At 43.2% G+C, this 20,665-nt stretch overlaps 1 protein-coding gene across 4 annotated transcripts in view; it reads left to right on the top strand.

Moving 5' to 3' along the window:
• The window catches only part of sfmbt2 (Scm like with four mbt domains 2), a 60,252-nt gene extending 41,072 nt beyond the window's left edge, over positions 1 to 19,180 (top strand). For all 4 annotated transcript variants that reach the window (XM_075471858.1, XM_075471855.1, XM_075471857.1 and 1 more), the window contains 12 exons: positions 2,459 to 2,689; positions 4,689 to 4,815; positions 5,035 to 5,148; positions 5,240 to 5,282; positions 8,398 to 8,465; positions 11,565 to 11,704; positions 12,156 to 12,265; positions 14,370 to 14,545; positions 14,709 to 14,878; positions 16,545 to 16,823; positions 17,056 to 17,178; positions 18,172 to 19,180. In XM_075471858.1, the coding sequence (XP_075327973.1) occupies positions 2,459 to 2,689; positions 4,689 to 4,815; positions 5,035 to 5,148; positions 5,240 to 5,282; positions 8,398 to 8,465; positions 11,565 to 11,704; positions 12,156 to 12,265; positions 14,370 to 14,545; positions 14,709 to 14,878; positions 16,545 to 16,823; positions 17,056 to 17,178; positions 18,172 to 18,312 (1,722 nt within the window). In that variant the 3' untranslated portion in view covers positions 18,313 to 19,180. The remainder of the gene's footprint in view (positions 1 to 2,458; positions 2,690 to 4,688; positions 4,816 to 5,034; positions 5,149 to 5,239; positions 5,283 to 8,397; positions 8,466 to 11,564; positions 11,705 to 12,155; positions 12,266 to 14,369; positions 14,546 to 14,708; positions 14,879 to 16,544; positions 16,824 to 17,055; positions 17,179 to 18,171) is intronic.
• The last annotated feature ends 1,485 nt before the right edge of the window (positions 19,181 to 20,665 follow it).

Raw genomic sequence — 20,665 nt, 5'->3', positions numbered from 1 at the left:
CCATGATATTTTAGCTCGGGTGTGGGCTGATGTACTTTGTCTGCCGTTAGGTGTGATTAAAACAGAAGAACGCCACTTTGCAGAAGCCTGTGCTAGGCAGTTAATGGAGGTCGCTAATCTGTGGGGGATAGTTGACAAAATCTGCTCTGTTGGAACAGACAGCGCTCCTAATATGGTGGCCGCAGGGAGGATACTGCGCGTGTGGCGCAACAGACGCACTGCACACAACGCTGTTATTTACAATTTGTTATACAAGATATACATCACGTTACAAATTAATTAAAACTACATTAGGTACACCTGAGAAGAGCAGGAATAGCAGAGGCAGCTGTGAAAAAAAACTAAATTCGAAATAAAATCCGAAATAAATCCGAAATAAAACTTAATTGCAGTGAGAAAGATATGCGTGGGGTTACTACACTATTGTATATAAGCACTCGACACGGCAATTGCAACAGTCTCAGGATTAAACGACTATTGTTTGGATAGGAACTAAAGTTTACACGTCTGTTTCCGCTAAAACCGCGGATTGTCGGACCCCTGAATGAGCCATTTTAATCTAGATTAATCTAGATTAATTTCAAGATTTCAGTGAGATTAATCTAGATTAAAAAAAATTAATCTATGCCCACCACTACTTGCAACGTTTCAGGGAAGATTTTGTGATATTTTATCACGCGTGTCCCAGCAATGAATATTGAGATGAGATGAGAGATGAGTGCTGCTCATAATTATTAACATCCCCGAATTTTAAGGACAGAATTTTCGAATATCTTATTATCTTGTTTAAATTAACAAAAAAATCAAGTTGGCCAGTTCTGAGTTACTAAACAGCAACACAATGCTTTCATATAGTAAAATAAGAAAACTCAAAAAGCACCTGAGCACCTCACAAGCGTTTAGTTGCTGAGTATTTATACTTCTAGTTTCTTGTAAACATCTAGAAGTGTGTTGGTCGTATCTGGCATTGCTCTGTTGCTACATTTTGGAGCTCTTGCACGAGTTCTTTCTTTTAGCCAGGGCAGATTTCAGCTCTTTCATCTGCATTTCTTTCTGGCCAGTTTGAATTCAGTCCATTTTTTTTCTTGAGCATTCTTTCGTCGTGTTGGATGTGTGCTGCGCGCCACTGTCATGTCGAAAGGCCCAAAACCTTCACCTTAAACCCTAGCTCTCTGATTCTGGGCAGCACTAAAATTACTTTGTAATCTTCTGATTTTTATCATTCCTCCGACGCATTCAGTACCAGAAACAAAGATGCCTCACATGACGAGAGCCTCTATTTTTAGGCATGGTGTTCTTTTTTTTTTTTCTTTTGGGCTTCATTGTGTCAACTATAAACAAACTGTGGAAGTGCAGCGCATCAGAGCTCCACTTTGGTTTCCTCAGTCCATGAACCGTTATCCCCGAGCAAATGTCACTCATCTCATAAAAGTTTTTTGCAAACATGAGATTTTGGTTTTGTGTGCGAACTGCAAAGTACAGTAAAGCCTGAAACCAGCACTGCAGGTTAGCCTGAAGCGCTTCCACCATCTTGTGTGGTGTTTTTTTTTTTTTTTTTTTTTCCACAAGCCTAACCAAATGTGTCGTATGTCTCTCATTGAGTACCTTCTTATAACCACTTCCTGGCAGCATCTTAATAGTTTAATGACTGTCAAATATGATAACTTCTTGAACCTTTTCAGCAGTAAAGATCTTTTTACAACCTCTTTGTAGCCTTTGGAATTATCATGTATTGAGAGTAGAGTAGAGACGGCTTCTTTTAATGCAGTAAAAGAATCATTTACTGGTTAATTCAGGTCTTGTGAACAATGAAAGTTGAGCAAAGATAAGTATGATTCATTCAGGCCACGAACCATCATCAAGGGTGACTTTTATTTTGTCTGTAATTTCCTATTTCCTGACCTAAATGTATTTTGTAGTTGTTTAATTACCGTGCCTCAAGCCTGTAAACTGTTATTGACTTTTGAATAATTAGTCTATATCCTATAACCTATTTATAAAGGTCATCCGAGTTAACTAAAAGACAAATCAGTCACCATGTGACATAAAGATCCTACATAAAGATAAAGCTGCCAAAAGTCAGCATTTAGTGTTAATGATTTAGGTTCAACTCAAAACCAAGAATCAAAGTTATTGATATTCCACTCCAGCTGATTAATAGTGTTTCAAAAGATGTGACATTTCGGAAAAACACGGGGAGAAAATGAAAAAATAAAAATACTTGAAAAAACACTTCCATACCAAACTTTAAGGAGTGAGCTTAAGTTTTAATGTTGCTGATATCCCATGATGCACCTCCAAAACTACGTTTGTTTTCTACGTAGAACTACGTTCTCTCCATGCCCAAACAGGTGCCTCTCCAATAATATTTTTTTTTTTTAATTCAGATTCAGGGTTATGTTTGAGGTTGTTTACAGTGTCGCCTTAAAATAACTTCACACTTCTGTCTCCTCTTCAGGTTTACAGTGAGATCTACTTCCAGGTAAAGTTGGACGATCTCTCCGTTGATGCCAAGCCACGGTCCGTAGTGCGTCACGCCAACTCGCCCGGCATCCTGCCCGTCCAGTGGTGTCTGAAAAACGGCGCGACTCTGGAGAGGCCTCGGGGCTACGAGGGTCAGGACTTTGACTGGGCCGACTACCTGAAGCAGAGCGGGACTGAAGCAGCTCCTGACGCCTGCTTTCCTGATGTAAGAATGGGTTTATATTCATTCATTCATGATATATATATATATATATATATATATGTTTATTATAAGGGCAATGCTTACACTAACTTGTGAAACGGAGAACAGAAAGACGAGTCAACAGCACCACAGCAACATGAACAGAACACTTTAAAAAATAAATAGACTAGACTAGATAAATACTTTATTAATCTCCAATGGAAAGTTATGGGGTAATTATAAGCACCAATCAGACTGAACATTAAAGGAAAACGCCGGAAAGTTTCAAATTTACTATTTTCCCTGGTACATGTTCCCCAAAATCGATTTCTCACCTTGTTTACATTTGTCAGCCCGAGAGAGTAACATTCGCGAATGTTTGAAATTCAAGTTATACCGCTCTGGCTCTCCCTCCCTAGCGCCGCCATGTTCACTCAACATGACGTCAGAAATGCAAACATTTTTTCTACAGCAATGGAAGACACTTACGAACTGTCTTGGTCTGACTCGGACCCGGAGATAGAATGCGAAGTTTCGCCTGAGTCCGAGTCAGATCATGATCAGCCTCTCGATCCAAGTTATGTTAGCTTATAGCCATCAGCCGAGATGGTCGGATAAGGCTAAAAATAAGGATGGACAAGTGGCTGTCGCAGCAGCCGCGACACCGCCGCCAAATGCTAACGACTCACCGGTTGTATCCACGAGCCGTGAGGCGTTTCCGGACCCCATGCCCAACCTTGTGTACCGTTTCCAGGCCTACCGGCAGGTGACCTACTTTCTCCATAGGAGACTTGGTAAGCGCTTCCGAAGAGTGATTCCCTCCTGTGCGGTGTGGGCGATCAGGGATAAATATGAGTCGCAGGACGGGACCTACAAGGGTTTCCTTCACGCCGACGAGGCAGTTGTAGACTATCACTACAGATATATGTGAGCATACGTGTTGAAATAAAAATAATTTCTAATTCTACTATATACAGGTAGTATTCAATCATTGTGTATTTCCAAGTTACACTCTACACTTTGTTAGAGCACACTCCCGCCACACAAGTAGATTTTTTTTTTCCGCTGCACAAGTAGAATTGCATTTCTGACGTAAAATATGCCCGGATGTGGCTGAACATGGCTGCGCCCATGGCCAGAAGTGAAAAAATCTGGGAGCGCAAGGTTATGAGTTGAATAATGTAAAACAGTGTGAGAAATCAATTTTGGGGGACAGGTGTCAGGGAAAATAGAAAAATTGAAATTTTCCGACGTTTTCCTTTAATGGCCACCCAACTTGTATCGAGTTGGGTCCCCTTTTTGTTGCCGAAACAGTCCTGAACCCGTTAAGGCGTGAAGTCCGCCGGACCTCCGATTGGTATCCTGTGGTATCTGGCACCAAGCGGTCAGCGGAAGACTTTTTTTTAAGTCCTGCAGGTTGTGAGGTGGAGCCTTCATTAGCCTGGATTAGACCCAGAGATGCTCGATTGGACTGAGAGCTGGAAAATTTGAAAGTCAACGCCTCAAATTCCTAGTTCTTAAATCATTTTTGCAGTGTGGCAGGGCTCATTATCCTGCTGAAAGAGGTCACTGCCATCAAGGACTATAGTTTCCATGGCAGTAGAAAGCAATGCGACTGCAAATGTGTCTCCACTTGCTTATTCTTTTCATCTAAATCATCATTAAATGTCCATCTTCTGACATAGTTTAATGTCAGTCAGTGCATGTTTTGTTATATTGATACAATTTAGGGGAGAACACCAGCAACACTTACAAAACTAAGTTTGTATCTTTTGAAATGTTAGGTTGCTTTTTTTCAGTTTTCATACGGACGTTGCGCCGCCTGCCACGGACCATTAACAAGATATTATTTCCCTTTCCTGTTTATGGGAAAATAAGGGTTAAAACAGTTTTGTTGTGTTGACCTGAAGTCGGGCTCAGTTTACATCTCAGGTTGGATCACTGTCCTGAATTTAAAGTAAACTCTGACTCATTCTCTCTTCTGTTCTTTTTATTATGTTTGTGCGTGCGTGTGTGTGTTCAGACATGGCAGTGTCGAACCTTTGCCAAGGACATGTGGTTGGAGGCGGTGAATCCTCACCGGCCGGCGGAGGTGTGTGTGGCTCAGATCACACAGGTCAGAGGACGCCTGCTGTGGCTCCGACTGGAAGGTACAGGCTTTTGTGTGTGTGTGTGTGTGTGTGTGTGTGTGTGTGTGTGTGTGTGTGTGTGTGTGTGTGTGTGTGTGTGTGTGTGTGTGTGTGTGTGTGTGTGTTTGCGTGTGGATTAAGTGTCAGTGAGCTCCTGCTTGGTCTCAGACTGAATGTGAAAACAAAACAGTCTGTATGTGTCTGACAGTCTCTTCCCCTTCCCTGTCTGCCTGTCTCCAGGTGTGGCGAAGCCCCTGTCGGAGTTCATCGTGGACGTTGAATCCATGGACATCTTCCCTGTCGGCTGGTGTGAGGCCAACGCTTACCCTCTCACCCCTCCACTGAAGCCTGTCTGTACGTACGCTCACAAAAACCGGCACAAACGTGCACATTATATCCCAGTAAATACCCGCTTAAGCAGCAACTCTTTCATTTTCATCTGCAGGCCAGAAGCAGAAGAAGATAGCAGTTGTCCAGCCAGAAAAACAGTAAGAGAAACAAACCTTTCAGCAGGTGGAGTTTGACTGGTGTGCTAATGTTTTTACAAGATTTAAACCGCTAAAAATATATGTGGATATGTGTCAAAATCAAGTGTAGAAAAAAACAAGTACACCCTCTTTCAATTGTAAATTCTCTGGTCCTTACCAGTTCTTAAAATTAAGTAAATATAACCTTAGGTGAGCAACACGTGATACATTACACTGTGTCATTATTTATTTTAAAAGAACAAAGTCAATCTTCAAAAGCTAAGTACATATCCAGAGGAGTTAAGAGGCTAAAGGCTCTAGCATGGTTGCCGCGTCCGCTCGCGCGAGCGGTGTTGATGACGTCACGAGTTCGTGCCCGCCACAGGACCCTATATAGTGGCGCAAGTCGTTGCGCGCGAGTAGTTGCAATTTTCTCCGTCACAGAGGTGGCGCTGCTACGTGAAGGTTACCTCTACTCTACAACCACGAAAGTGGAGAAGAAAACAATGCCGCTGTCAAGAGCAGGAATACTGTAATTAATGATACTGCTGCAGTTTTCGGATCATTTTAATTTTTTAATTCAGTTAAAAGAGGTGAAGGTTTGAAGCCCCCGGCATCAACAGAGTCTCTGCCCTCTTCTTTGCCTTCACGTATCTGTCCCGTAGCTTCTTCCACACATTCTTACAGAACTCTCCCTCTTTCCCCAAAGTTCTGCCCATCTCTGTGAACCAGTTTTGGGAGTTTACGTGCTCCCTGTGCTGTTTCACTGCAGTTTCGCACAGCTGTCTGTACAAACGCACCTCCTCACTGAGCCTGGTCTCACAACAGTCCATCCGGTTCGTTGTGCTCGGCGCCGCCAAGTAACAAAAATCGACTGGTGCACGACAACGCGCTGCGCCGTCTTTTCAAGGGAAGCGCCATGCCTGAAACGTCATTTTGACGTCACGGTGCGACACCGCCGTGACAGACGCGGCAACCATGCTACCGCCTTAAGTAGCAGCCAGGTGCTGCTAATCAAACGCGTGAGCACCTCTATAAAAGCAGAGGTTTTAGCATTTTGCCGGTCCAGAGCATTCAGGTGTGTGTCGACACAATGCCAAGAGGGAAGGGTTATAAGGTCATTTCCAAGCTATTTGGAGTCCATCATTCGACAGTGAGGAAGATTATCCACAAGTGGAAAAAAAGACAGTTGATAATCTTCCCAGGAGTGGACGTTTCAGAAAGTTCACCCCGAGGTCAAACCGTGCAACGCTCAGAGAAACTTCAAAAACCCCAAGAGCTACACCTCAGACTCTTCAGGCCTCAGTTAGCCTGTTAAATGTTAAAGTTCAAGACAGCACAGTTAGAAAAAAGACTGAACAAGAACGGCTGAGAGACTCATAACCTCATTCTGCGAATGATTACTTCACGTTATTGCTGCTAAAAGTGGTTCCACAAGCTGCAGCATCATGAAGTGTACTTGGTTTATTTTTAACAGACTGCGTCTGCATTTTGTTGTAGTTTTTTTCCCCAGTTATGACACATAATAATTTGAAAAACAGTGTTCGTCTGAAAGTTGCATTTAGCTCATTTTATAAAAAAGTTTTATGTCCTGTTACGGAAAACCTCAGAACTGAAAGAGGATGTTCTTTCTTCTTCTCATAACTGTATAAGGAAAAAAAAAACAGAACAAACTGGCTATACGTGATTGTAGATGATTTTACAGCGTGACTCACAACGTTTCACAATTTATATTAAAACATTTTCAGAGAACCGTGAGAAGGAAGTTAATTTGGTTACATCTCGGTTACACTGAATGACAGCACTTTTATCAGCCACTTCACCAGAAAGGGAAGATATTTGGTTTGGATAGTGGGTATATATCAGTGGCGGCTGCTGACTTTTAAAACAGGGGAAGCCCATATTACGCGTTCAGGGTTGTAGTGGCTCGTGCCATCCCAAAGCAGAAGATAGCAAAGTTAAAAAGAATTAGTTATAACATAGCTGTGTCTAGTATGACAAGTATGCCCAGCAAATACACAGAAAGAAGGTATAGACTTTGAAAATTCACACAGCAAGGCCAAAATCAAGTTAGATCGAATCTAAGGCCTGTAAATGGCTGGATCTGTAGCTGGATCAGAATCTGTGGAGCATTTTTCCCTGTCATAATGAATACTTAGAATTTGATGGTGCACTTTCACAGACAACCAGTCTCTTTCGTATCCGCTTTGGGACTGAAGTTCCAGTGTGCTTCTCCCCGCTTAAAAATTCGGCTGCCACAAAATCTCTCATGATGGACAAACACTAACTCCAATCATCACGACACAGCCCCTCATATTGACACGCCCACGTCTAATCTACCCCCAGAGACACCCGGCAGCCTCGGAAGTGATGAGTTTTTGTCGATTTAGCCAATGATGACCTAGAATTGAACCCAGAAAAAAAAAAAAGAAAGAAAAAAATGTCCAGTCGCGAAATAATCAAGCGTTTAAAGCTTTTTAAACCAATAACCAGACCTCTGATGGGGAACCGCAAGATGCGACAACTTTAAAAAGTTTTGGAAAATCAAACTTGAATGGAGACTGAAGGTGATAAAAATGGCAGCGCATGTCGTCTCCAGCTTTCATCCGTTTCATTCGAGTTTGGTCAGATTCGTAGTTTTATTCCTGTAGTAAAAACATTCACACACACACCGACCTCTCTGTCACTCAAAGCCATTAATTGAACCTGTGGCTTTTTAGGGCAGAAATTTCCTTCCCGAGACGCCGATTGATTTTTGCTGACAAATGACACGATGCGCTGTTTGCTGGCAAGCGGAGCCTCGAGAGTACGAGGGTGAATGTCAGTCAGAGAGCAGGAGAAATATGAGGTCTTCAGCAGCACTTTGTCTCCTCTCTCATCTAACCACTAATTCCTTTTCATCAATACACCCACATGCCCCCTCGCCCCCCCTCCTCTCTACCACTCTGTCCCCCTGTCGCTCTCTAACACACCTGCTTCTAAATCTGTCTGAAGCTGCGGTAGCTATTGTATAGACTGATCGACTTCCCTGAGCCAACATTTGGTTTCTCTGGTTCCTCTATTGTTTCCTGTTTGATTAGATCAGTCGGATAATTTTCCTGATTATTCTGACTGGATTGATGGTGCTTTCCTGCAGGTTGGCTCCGTCCCAGCCGCTGGAGACGACCCCTGTGAGCCACTGCCAGCCCGTCGCCATGGATCCAGGTAATCAAACGCCTAGTTATTAATGTTAATGAGCTGCTGTAATGAGAGTTGGGGGACGGGGACCCCGTTCCTCAGATACTCCTTCGCTCACACACATCGTGACTTTTTGATGGTCGGTTAATAGTTGGCGCTTGAAGTTCCTCATCCACTGCAGTGGCCCGTGCATAAGCCCCTTAAAGGAAGCCACAAGGCTTTGCGTTGCAGAGTTGAGTGTTTAATTAATTGTCTGGGAATGTTCCTCTTAGATTCACATGTTTTTTTTGTTTTTCTTGAGCTTTATGTGCCCACGTGCTGGATGCAGAGCCTTTTGTCGGGACATGCTTATCTGGAAATAATCAAACTTCTGGTATGAGGTGCAAGCTGGCAATTTCCCAAGTGGGCTGACCCCCACCAGTATTAATATAGAATGCCACTGCAAGTCGGCATTAGATAAGTGGATACTTGAACAAATAGATATGTCTTGAAATGAGGAAATACGCCAGTAAACAAATAGATAGGCCTGTGAAATATGTCCCTTTATTCATATCAGGGGACTTGTTTTTTATTCCCAATTCACATATTCAAACTTTAGAACGGTGCTGATGCCTTTGTCTGATGCATTCAGATAACCCTGTCCCCTTCATTTAAAAGCAGGAAATGGAGTTTTTAAAAAAAACAGGGAAATAAATGTGCAAATGGGGGAAAAGTAAACATCCCGCATGAACTGTGATTAAGCATCGTGATGAGTTCAACTATTTCCAGAAGAAGACACTACCACCCCCCCCCCCCCCCCCCCCCCCCCCGCGTCTCAATTGTATGGAGAACTCAAATTAAAAGTAACAAAAATGCAGCGGTTTTTATTTGGACATCATTTTAACACAAATAACGATATGATTCTGAATGCTGCATTGTGTTTCCTGCTAAATTCTACATATTGGGAATTTAAAAAGTTGGATCATTTATCATGAATTCTATGAATAATACAACATTTAATGCTCAAATCACTCAGTCAGTCCAAATAACAGCAGTTTCCTTCTATACACACAGTGGGAGTAGGTTTTTGCGGATGGGTATATATGAAACCATTTAATCTTCAGTTTTTACTCTTTTTTTTTTTTATTTTATAACTGATTCGTCGATTGGCAAACATGATGCGTCCGTTAGAATCTGAGAATGAGAGAGAGAGAGTGAGTTATGAGTTAAAAAAAATAAAAAATCTGTTGAACTAATTACCAGGATAAGAAGGAACGCTCAGAGTTCATTCATTACTGTAGTTGTACAAGCATTTTTTTTCTCAGTTAATCGAAGCAGAAGCAGAAGCTTTTAGATTGTGCAGACATAACTGAAATTTGAGCCAGGTTGCAAAAATCTTACAGAAATGTTGCCTCTATTTTTTTATCATTGAGTTTAATTTCCTCCTCTGCAGGTGGTTATTATTTTTCTTTTACATACTTCATATGAGGCATTTCTTTGTCGTGTGCTTGTTCAATGCTGTCACACAGGAAATTGTTATCCGCACCGTCACTAAATGATTAAATGTTTCCCTGTTGTAAAAGTTAATTGTCGCCGGACTCTACCAGTCCCGCCTCCTTTTTTTTTGGATGGAACTAAAAAGGAAAGAAGGGGGGGGGGGGGACACGTCCACAAACAGAAACGTTCCTTCTTTTCTTCAACAATGTTAAACGGAAAGTTTTGGCAGTGTCGTCCGTCGTATCCAAGGCGTAGCTTGACAAATAATTACATGCTGGAGCCAACCGCTTCGTTCTCTAACTGCCCTAAGCAGGTACTTCAGCATTCCTCTGGTGCCGTTTTTACGGCGCGGCCAGCTGATTTCAGATATACCGTCATTCTCGCTTTCTAAGTGTGAATAACTGGTTAAATAATTGGACTTAGGTGAGGTTTTGTCAAGCGGGACATTAAAGGCGAAATAAAGGAAACAAAGCCGGGTGATGACGCTTCATGGTTTATCCAAAGAATGGAGAAATGTCAGAATGTATGGCGCGGCCAGCAGCCAAAAGCTTACCTTTGCTGTTGAGCAGAGAAGATTAGATCAGACCAAAATCCCACATGCAGTGTTTAGTTTGGGGCAGATCAGTATGTAAACAACGTGCATGTTTCAGCACAAAAAGAGAAGGGTGGGTGGTTTGTTTCCAGGAGACCCCTGTCCTCTTTTCCAAACTCCCTGTTTAAAAACCACCCACTCACTCATGTATATTCATCGCCTTACCCAATTACTATTCACCCCTGGCAGTGAAGTTCCAGGTGCTGGTGGTAGTCGGGGGGCTGCAGCAAGGGCGGAGAGCAGCATCGCTCAGTCCACCCTCAGTTTCATCACTTGGAGGCTCGGGGGGGGGGCATCACATGGACAGGATGCGCTCGCAGCCCAGTTTGACTCTACATTCGCCTACGTGGTGAAACGGTTGCTCACATAATGGAACATGAGAACGAAAGATTGACTAAATATCAAATATCTCTCCCCTTTGGTGGCAAAATGTGAAATTCTAAACCTTAACGTGCTCTGAAAGAAGAGCTGACGTCTGACTGCATGACTGCAACGTAGTCTGATAAAGTTAGACCGGTCGTGTCGCATCGGAAATATCCAACCGGGTTCAACTGGTTTGGGAATGAGTGCGTCGTGATTTAGACTTGGTTTAGTTGCTTAAACTGCCAGTAAAGCTGACGAAAACCCCAATCACGCAGTTCTGGTGAATTCTTAAATTCTGAAAGTGGCGTCTGTAGCGACCTGTTATCATTTTCATGAGTGTTTGTTTTCTAACCATTGATCCTGACCAACACTGTGGAATTTGACTGAATTTGCTTTGGATCACGAGAGAAGAAGACTCAGTTATAAAACAGTGATGATCCATACCATATAAGGCCAGAGTTTTGGCATAGGTTCTCATTATTCTGGTATTTTCACTTGATCCCGAAGAGCCAAAACATTTGACTCTGTTCTTAAAGAGAAAACTAAGTACCCAGTGCTTGCTTTTTCTTCTTCTAATTGCTTTGTTGCATGTCCACATTTTTTAAGGAGGCGACCGACGGATGCCAATTTCACATGTAAAATAATCAATTCCGTGCGTCCTAACTTTTCAGGCGATGTTCTTTCCTCTGTTTCAGGCTCAGTCAATGGAAGATACTGCTGCTCCAAGATTTTTGTCAACCACCGCTGTTTCTCGGGCCCCTACCTCAACAAGGGACGCATCGCAGAGCTGCCGCAGTCCGTCGGGCCTGGCAAATGCACGCTGGTCCTCAAAGAGGTGGGCTGATGTCAACAGCGGGGGTTGGGGGGGGGTGAAGCTGGGTTAATCAAAGAGTTACACACTTTCAAAGGAGAGGAGGGTTCGACAGGGATCGAAAGAGGGGGGGGGTGAAAGACGGAGGGTGAGACAGCGATGTCTTGTTAACCACCTGCAGTTTCTCAGCAGTGCCTTCATTTTAATGTGAGGAGCTGTCAGTCAAATGTGTTTACACAGGTACACCTTCACTGCTGCTCAGCAAAACAGATGCTTAATTTCTCCAGAGACGGCGTTTGTGCATGCACACACTTCTGTCCACAGTTTGTGATCTTTGTGCCTCTCGTTTCGTCGGGTCCTCCTCCGTGGCTGCGCACACAAACTGCGATTCTTTCCTTTAGACTTGTTGACTTGATCCAGGAGGGGTTTTTAAAAAAAAATAAAACATTTTAAAGATATTTTGTTCTGCCTCCAGCTCCTCAGCATGCTGATCAACGCCGCCTACAAGCCTGGGCGAGTCCTGAAGGAGCTGCAGGAGCTGGAGGATCAGAGCTGGGACTGCCAAGAGGAGACCCTCAAAGCCAAGTAGGAGCAACACATGAGCACATTTTCTCTCAATGTCACACAGTCCACGAGTATTTTCAGCTTATTTTCTAAAACAAAACAAAAAACAAAAAAAAAAGAAGAAACTTTAGAATCGCAAACTCATCTTTCCCTTCAGTCCGCCTCTAAGAAGATCCTAAAGTCTCCCCCCCCCTTCATGTTCCTAAGAGCCCGTTCCGTGTTGTTTTATGATGCCGCAGTGGTTTGTGTACGGTCTGCATTTCCATCTGCTGCTTGGCTGCACGGAGCCAAATTATTCCACAGCTCCAGGCTGCATGTTTTCTAACCATAAACCTGCCCCCCGTTCTGCTGGCTGAAAAGAAAAAGAATCGGGCAGTCGGATGTACGAGTGACTCACCTGTTTGATTTTTTTTTTCTGGAACATCCACCACCCAGAGAGCCGATTTATTTCTGACTGTGATGAGCAGAAAGTGCAGCATCTACGCTCACACACTCTCATTTTAATTTTAGTGGGCTTGACTCCTGTCGGTGTACTTCTCTCTCCAGCGTATTTGCGGCTCCTTGCGTGCAGCGATTTTGCTACTTTTTCTGTTGTAAATCGTTCTAAACTTAAAATATCTGAGTATCGCACTGATGTTCGAGATGTTTGGGGCGGAGGGTTCCGTTGTGTGAACTTGACACGGCCATTTTCTTGACCTTTTTATGATCAGTGAAAAAAAACTCACTTATAAATTTAAAAACGCACGTTAGCAGCTCTTTATGAGTGCAATTTGTTTTTTATGTTGTTTTTTTTTCTGTTCAAGTCTGTTACATTCGGGTTGAGTTCCATGGTTTTTCCCTTTATTCTTGAATATATTTGGAAGAGGCCTCCGGGTTTGAAAGAATTATTGATTAATACAGTCAGCAGTGAGATTTAAAGCTAGATATGGACTTAGCAGATATACAGTTAAGCCCAAAATACAACATTTAAATTTATTGTGAATTTTGATGGGATCGGTCGGCTTCTTCTGGCTGAAAATGACATTAACATGTGACGCAAACACGCTGTGCTTGACTATAAATGACAATATTTCAACAATTTCCCTCGTCCTCCCCCACTTATTTCAATGACTATGGAATTTTTTGTATTCAGTGGCAAAGCATCTATGCACATGTACAGCTAGCGGTATGATTTCCAACACATTTCTGTGTGTTTCCACTGGAATTTTGGAAGACTTCTCCGCAGCTACCTCCAGCTCTCTGAGGTTTGAAGGCTTCCATGCCATCACTCTTGTCTTTAGTTCCCTCCAGAGATTCTTGATGGGATTCAGGTCTGGACTCCTAACCTGACAGAGGGACCGATGCTGGCCGGTGCCAAGACAAGTAAAGACTCTCTGATGATTCCGACTGAAGGGAAAACGCAAATTTTGGAGCGTTTGCTTTCCAAAAGAAGACCACATTCAGGCATTTACCCCGAGAATAGATCAATTTAATTTGGGTATACTATGAGGAGGTGTCCTGTGACGGTTTTACCAGAATGCAAAGGCCTTAAAAGGGCGTCGTTAGTTGAGATTCCACTGTTTCCATGGAGACTGACGCTTTTTCATAACTTTTACTGCTTCAGCTGTTATCACCTCACACAAGCAACACGTGAGTGCGTTTTTTTTTCAAAATGCAGAAGAAGACCAAATGAATCACTTTCCGTTCATGATTACAAACTAACGAAGTGTTGATTTCCTCCTGGAAAATGAATTCATCTTCAGGCTGGAGTGAGCGCTCGAATCCTGACACGCCTGCCGTCCGTCACTCTGCACGCTGTTGGGTAGCCAAGAGCACCTCTGTCTGTTCCTCTTGATTAGATTGAAGCTCATCGACGGGGTTCGGCGACTCGCCAACGACCTTAGCTATTAGGCGGGTTATTGCAGGGCTGACCCTGCGCCTCGCTCCACTCTCCAGGATCGCTTTCATCAACTAGACGGTGTGAAATCGTGCCTGCTCGGGTAAAACGGCGCACTTCGCGCCGTTACTGCGCAGGCAATCATCATTCATTGCCGGGTGCTTTCATGGATTACAGATAATCTAATTACCCATTGTTCTCATAAATAAAAGTGTAATCACTGACTGACAGTCATTCCTTTCTCCCCAGATATAAAGGGAAAACCTATCGCTCCACCATCAGGATAGTCCGCCTGGCTGACCAAATCCCAGATTTCTGCCGTAAGGTGTGTGCGAAGCTGCAGTGCTGCCAGAACCTCTTAAGCCCCGTCCTCGTCACCGACAAGTGCCCAAAGAACTGCTCCGTACAAACAAAAACCAAATACAGTGAGTGTCTGTAATTATACGCATCCCTCCCTACGCCACAGCTATGAAGACGACTCAAATCAAAGCCTGTGATGATGCAGAGTGTATAATTGCCTCTGATGAGTGGCTAAGTTTTGTTTTGGGTGCATTGTTGTTTTTTTTAACATCTGCTGTGCGTCCGCAGCCTATTACTATGGGAAGAGGAAGAAGCTACTCAAGCCCACGGGAGGCGAGGAGACAGCAGAGGGGGAGCTGGCCAAGCCGGCGCGCCGCAGGAAGAAGAGGAAAGCTATCTTTGTGCAGAAGAAAAGGCGCTCGTCAGCGGTCGACTACACTCCTGCTGGCTCCCCGCAGGTTAGATAACACTTCTTTTATAACGGGTGTCCTCCACACTGCTGCTCATGTGACCGTGTGTGCAGTCATAACAGAGTGTTTGAATGTAAACAAGCTCGACCCTAAATATGACAACAGCAGGAGGAACGGGAGCTTCTCAGGAAGGAATTGCAGAGGTGTGGCGATGCACATATGGAGATATAAGACGCAGAGCCACCTAAAAATAGTCTCACATCCGGCTGAGTCGGGTCACAGTGGATGTTACAGAAAGTTTGCTTGTCTTTACCTTTTGATTTTCATGATGGGGGGGGGGGTTGAATTTGTACTTGGTCAGAAAGGCTCTGATCAGTTTACTCGGATGCCGTCAAACGGCTGGTTTTGATCACCTAATTTGTCAATTAGAATTGACAAACTGATAGTTATTTTCCCCGTTGACATCACATTCACATTAAGTCATTTAGCAGATGCTTTTATCCAAAGTAAGAGGTGACAATCAAGCATCAGTGCGCTAAGAAACACTGGTCTGTATATTAGGTGTTGAATTTATTTGAATTAAAGAGTGCAGATGGAGACGGATGAGTTGGGTGTGTTAGAGGTGTCGGGACAGGACGTTTTCTTGGAAAAGATGAGTGGGCTGAGGCACTTTGCAGGCAGCATAAATGACTTTAATTTGATTTGTGCTGCCATTAGTAGCAAGTGGATGTCAATCGTACGCCAAACACATCATCACATTCTGGACCATTCGTAGGGGGCTCAGCAGAGGATATGGCGGTAGATAACCGTGGCTTGAAGCAAGAGCTGGGTGACATATTGAGTCGGGTATGGCCTTCCTCCATGTGAATATGTCAGAGAGACAAACTGTGGGGCCAGTTTTGAGAAGCTATACAAGTGGAATGAGGGTCCGAGGCCATGACACCTGGAAAGAGCACAGAGTAAAATGTGATTCAAACAAGAGATGTGCCATCTCAGAGAGCACCGAGAGGATTTACAGTGTCAAATAGATAGACAGTACAAAGGTTTCTTTTTAGAGATATCAACAATGATTTTCAGACATTTTTCAAATAAAAAACTAAAACAGCAATTGGGAGGCTGAAACAAGGAAAGATGTGATGATTTTAACTGAAAAATGATCATCGATCAACTATTAAACAATTGTAATTCATTTTCTGTCGACCAAATTAATGATGTTAAACAGCTTCATGGGGTTAATCTTTAACCCTGAACACACAGATACAAATCTAACGCATACACATAAACATTCATAAAAGCTCCTTTTAAACAGGTTGATGATGGAATAGAATAGAAAAATACTTTATTCATCCCCCAATGGGGGAAATTCAAATTAGTCAAGTAGCTCAAAAAATTATTGACATTTACAATGATTGTATATTAACAACAACAATAATAATAATACCAATTCTAATAAAAATACTACTGCTAACTAATAATAATAATAAATGACTAAATAAATAAAAAAATCAATCAATCAATTTGGGAAGAACTCAGCAGTCACTGTTAAAAAGCCTTCTGGCGGTGGGAACAAAGGACCTTCTGAACCTCTCAGTCCTGTAGTGCAGAGAGATGAGTTGAATTAATGTGAATATAAGAAAAAAATAATAATAAAGTGGACTACTGGTTACAGATCTGAATTGGTGAGCAGAATCTAAGTGGTTTTCCCTTCCTGCAGGACAGCGACGAGGGAGAGGACGATGAAGACATGGCGTTGCAGTCGGGCAGCGAGGGCACCAGTTCGGAACCTCGCGAGGACCACACCGACGCCTCGTCGGTGGAGGTGACCAGCAGCAGCCGTCCTCGCAGAGCCGCGGCGCTGCGCCGGGCCGTCAGCGCCAGGCACTCCATGGACACCCAGGAGGCTCCGGGGGGGCGCAGGAGGTCGACCCGCTCGCTGTCGGTTTACAGCCAGAACAACAACAAGTACCAGCCGCCCAAAGGACAAGACGTGCAGGTGAAACAGAGAGGCCTGCATGTGCCCCGTCTGCTGACCTGAGAATAAATCAATTTACTGATAAGTGGCAGCTGTTCAGCCTCAGCATCTTGTTGGTGGTAGTGATTTGTAGCGTTAACAAGATCAGAGATGAGGCACATATCCAACTTTATATTACAATAGCTCAGCGATAGACTAAAGAATGATAAAATGTTTGTGAATCTGTTTTTATTCTTTGTTGGTGTGTGTTCAGATGGAGGAGGAGGAGGGTCAGCTGGTTTTGGACAGAAACCCGTTGGAATGGAGTGTCGATGAAGTCGTCCAGTTTATCAACTCGACTGATTGCGCGTCATTGGCCAACATCTTCCGGGAGCAGGTATGGGACAGATGCGTCTCTCCGTGCTACAGTGGGTCATTCGGGAAGCATTCAAGCTCCGTTCCTTAGCGCCTGGATTATTTGAACTGAGCAGATACTTCTGGGTCATTTCTCTCAGGATAGGAGGGTTCCTGAGCAGAATAAACTATTCACTCCCCTCACATGAAAATACGGCAGTTTGTGCCTCAGTGTGACGCACACACGCCGCCACGGGCTTTGAAACGCCCCTTCATTTCACTCCCAAACGCTTAAAAAACAGTTGATAAATCTTTCCCACGAGTCGTATGGGAGTCTTCAGCTAATATCACCTCGACTGTTCTGGTGAAATAAATTCCATCACTGATAGTTGTGGTCACACCTTCTTATTTTTTTTGGGTTTGTTACAATATAAAACCCAAGTTAATGTTGGGTTGGAAAATGAAGCTTGAACACAAAGTTCTCGTGTCCAACAGCCTCCTCCAGGCTGATGATGTTCGGATCGTGAAATTAAAGCTGGAAAAAAAGACGATAAAGCTTTGTGCAGCTCTTTTCTTCTTTTTTTTTTTTCTTTTTTTTTACTCTTTATTTATAGTACAAAACATTGAACAATTACACATTCAAGCTCCGGGGATGGTCAGTATTTTCGAAAGACAGAATATCATACACAACACGTGAAAACAATCACTCATTGGCCAAATAAGCATGCCATTTCTGCCATCGTTTTTCACCCAGATCTTTTTGGAGTCGGATTGAGTAAGTCATTTGTTCTAGAACATGCAGTTGTTTTACAATATCAACAAAAGTATCTGTAGTGGGGGCATTTTTCTGGAGCCAACATTTTGTGATGGCCTTTTTACTTGCTGCCAGCAAGACCCTAAGAAGATAATTATCAGCTTTACTCAATCCATCTGGAATATTTCCAAGATGGAGAGTTCGGAATGATACATTGATATTGAAACATAGAAGAATTTGTGCAGCTCTTTCAACGTGTGTGTGTTTGTTGTTGCTGTGCAGGACATCGACGGTCAGGCCCTGCTGCTGCTGACTCTGCCCACAGTCCAGGAGTGCATGGACCTGAAGCTCGGACCCGCCATCAAACTGTGTCACCAGATCGAGCGCGTCAAGGTGGCCTTTTATAAACAGTACGCCAACTGAGCAAAGAAAGCCTCCACAGCAAGTCGCCCGGCGAACTCCCCCCCCCCTCAAGTTAGAAGGAATGTTGTGGTCGCGCAGCAGTGGGAGAAGATGGATTAGCCGCCTCCTCGTGGAAAACTCTTTTGTGGATTTCCAAACTCGAACAAGGACTGATGTTCTTCAGGACAGCCGTACCAGGAAAAGCACAAAACCGGGAAGACAACAGGAGGGTATTTTTTTTTCGCTTTGAGAATTTGAAGGATACGTTTCTGGGATACTCTCCGTATGAAGATCTTATGCAGTAACCCCCCCCTGACGGGAAAAAACAAACAAAAAACTACCAGATGACCCATCTGTGTGCTTTGCTTTACTCATCTGTGAAGACGTTCTTTTGAGAAGAGACGGTTGTTACTTTCCTCCTTTTTTAATTTCTGCCATCGAGGGACATCGCAGTTAAAGTTGGGCAACTATTAACCATGAGAAGGTGCCCCCCCCCCCCCCTTTTTTTTTTCGTGTGACACATTTGGCTCTGAAGACATAATCAAAAAGTATTTAACAAACCAAGAATTAATATATTTGGACTATTTATTGCTGCCCTTATTTTATAAGGAGTGATCTGTCTATTTGGATGGGGAGGGGGGGGGGGATTCTAAGCGTAGGTTTAAAGTCCTTTTCTAATGAAACGAAAACAGGAACCATTCGTTTCCACCTTTTTTCTTTTATGGGTTAGAAAATAAAACAAAAACCTGTGCTCTCTTCTCATTGTTACTGTCACGTGAAACAATCATCTAAGCTTTTTTTCTTTCTGTGTGTGTGTGTGTCCATCTATGCAATTGTGTTGCAGATATTTTTGATAAAGTGAAAAAAAATAAATTTCTATTGGTTTTTTTTTTTTTTTTTAATCTAGTTTTCTGCCTGCATTTTCTTCAGCGGACATGCAGCACCACTTGGATATGACTTTCTGAAGACATCGGCCGCTTTTTCAGTCATTAACGGAGGTATTTAGGGAGGAAAAAGGAGAAAAAAGGCACCCAACTCAAGGGATGAACCAGTGTCGTCTTAAATTGCACCTTTGGGCTCTTTATCTCAAGCGGCCCACTTCAAAATGCCCATCAATGGCAAATATATCACAGATGACGTACATGAAATAGTATTTTAGTGCTAAGTGGGTTAGCTATTCAGCTATTACTGAAAACTTGGGATATCTACAGCAGATGATGTGCAGCAGTCACGTTTTTGGGGATATAACCGACTGGATTACTGGATTTGTTTCCCCCCGTAAATATTCAGAAATAATTTGAGTTTGAATTTGAATTATGCTTTGCAACTTATCTCCTGACCCGCTCATTCATGCGCAGCAACAGTAGGTGTTAAGTTTCGTTAGCAAATTTATTGGCATTTGTCACTTTTAAGTGCGTTTGAGAAGCTTCAGCGGGGTTAAGGGGTTAACAGAAGCTCCCTCATGCACGGTGAGATGTAGGAAGTCAGACTTCACTGTGGTTAACACAGTGTTGCAAAAAGTCAGGTTAAAGAGGAATCGCACCCCCCTCCTCCTCCTCCTCTCTGCAGCTCTTTCAGAACAATCAAACACTCTGTTGGTGCTTTTACCCCATTCACTTAGAAATTAAAGCCTAAACGCCTGTATTAGCTTTATTTATTCATTTCAGTCTTTGCATACGCAACGCACCAAAGACAAGTATTTCTATCCTAGCGGCTGCAGTTAAATCGGTGCCTCGTATTGATTCATAACCCCGGTGTAAATGCATTCAAGGAACTACTTCTGCGGATGCCACAAAGGCTGAAGGAGCTCGACTAATATTTACATCCATACACCGAGACAGATGTAGGACACGAGCGATACCTGATAGACTGGTTGAAAAATACTGAGCTATTGAGAGTTTCAGGCGTTATTTTGTCAAACAATCACAAGCTTAATAGCCTGTGAAAAAGCCAAACTGACACAGCTGCAACTACTAACTGCAAATACTGAGAACACAAATGGCCTGTGCAGCATTACAACACAAAAGGTTTTACAATCACCGGCTTTCACAACAGTTAATGTTCTACAATCAAACAGAAAACCTAGATTTTAGGTAATTACGTCACTGTGGTGTTTGTGCCATCTATTTCTAAGGGGGATTCCCTCCACCCACCTAATGACCTGATTTGAACTCATTTTTTCCTCTACATTCACTGAAGAATAACGCTCTCGCATAACCTGCAAAACCAGATCAAAATAAACCATATCTTGCGGAGGAGGCGAGACACGATAATGGGGATGAAGAAACCACTGTGGATACCTGGATCATACGACCACCATTCTAGCATTCCCAACATAGAAGGTACTGCTATAGAAGAAGGCGTTCTTCTGTAT

Source organism: Odontesthes bonariensis, chromosome 8, assembly GCF_027942865.1.
Source record: "Odontesthes bonariensis isolate fOdoBon6 chromosome 8, fOdoBon6.hap1, whole genome shotgun sequence".
NCBI classification, from domain to species: Eukaryota; Metazoa; Chordata; class Actinopteri; order Atheriniformes; family Atherinopsidae; genus Odontesthes; species Odontesthes bonariensis.
Note: the sequence above shows the minus strand (reverse complement) of the source record. Positions and strands in the feature narration are given on the sequence as shown.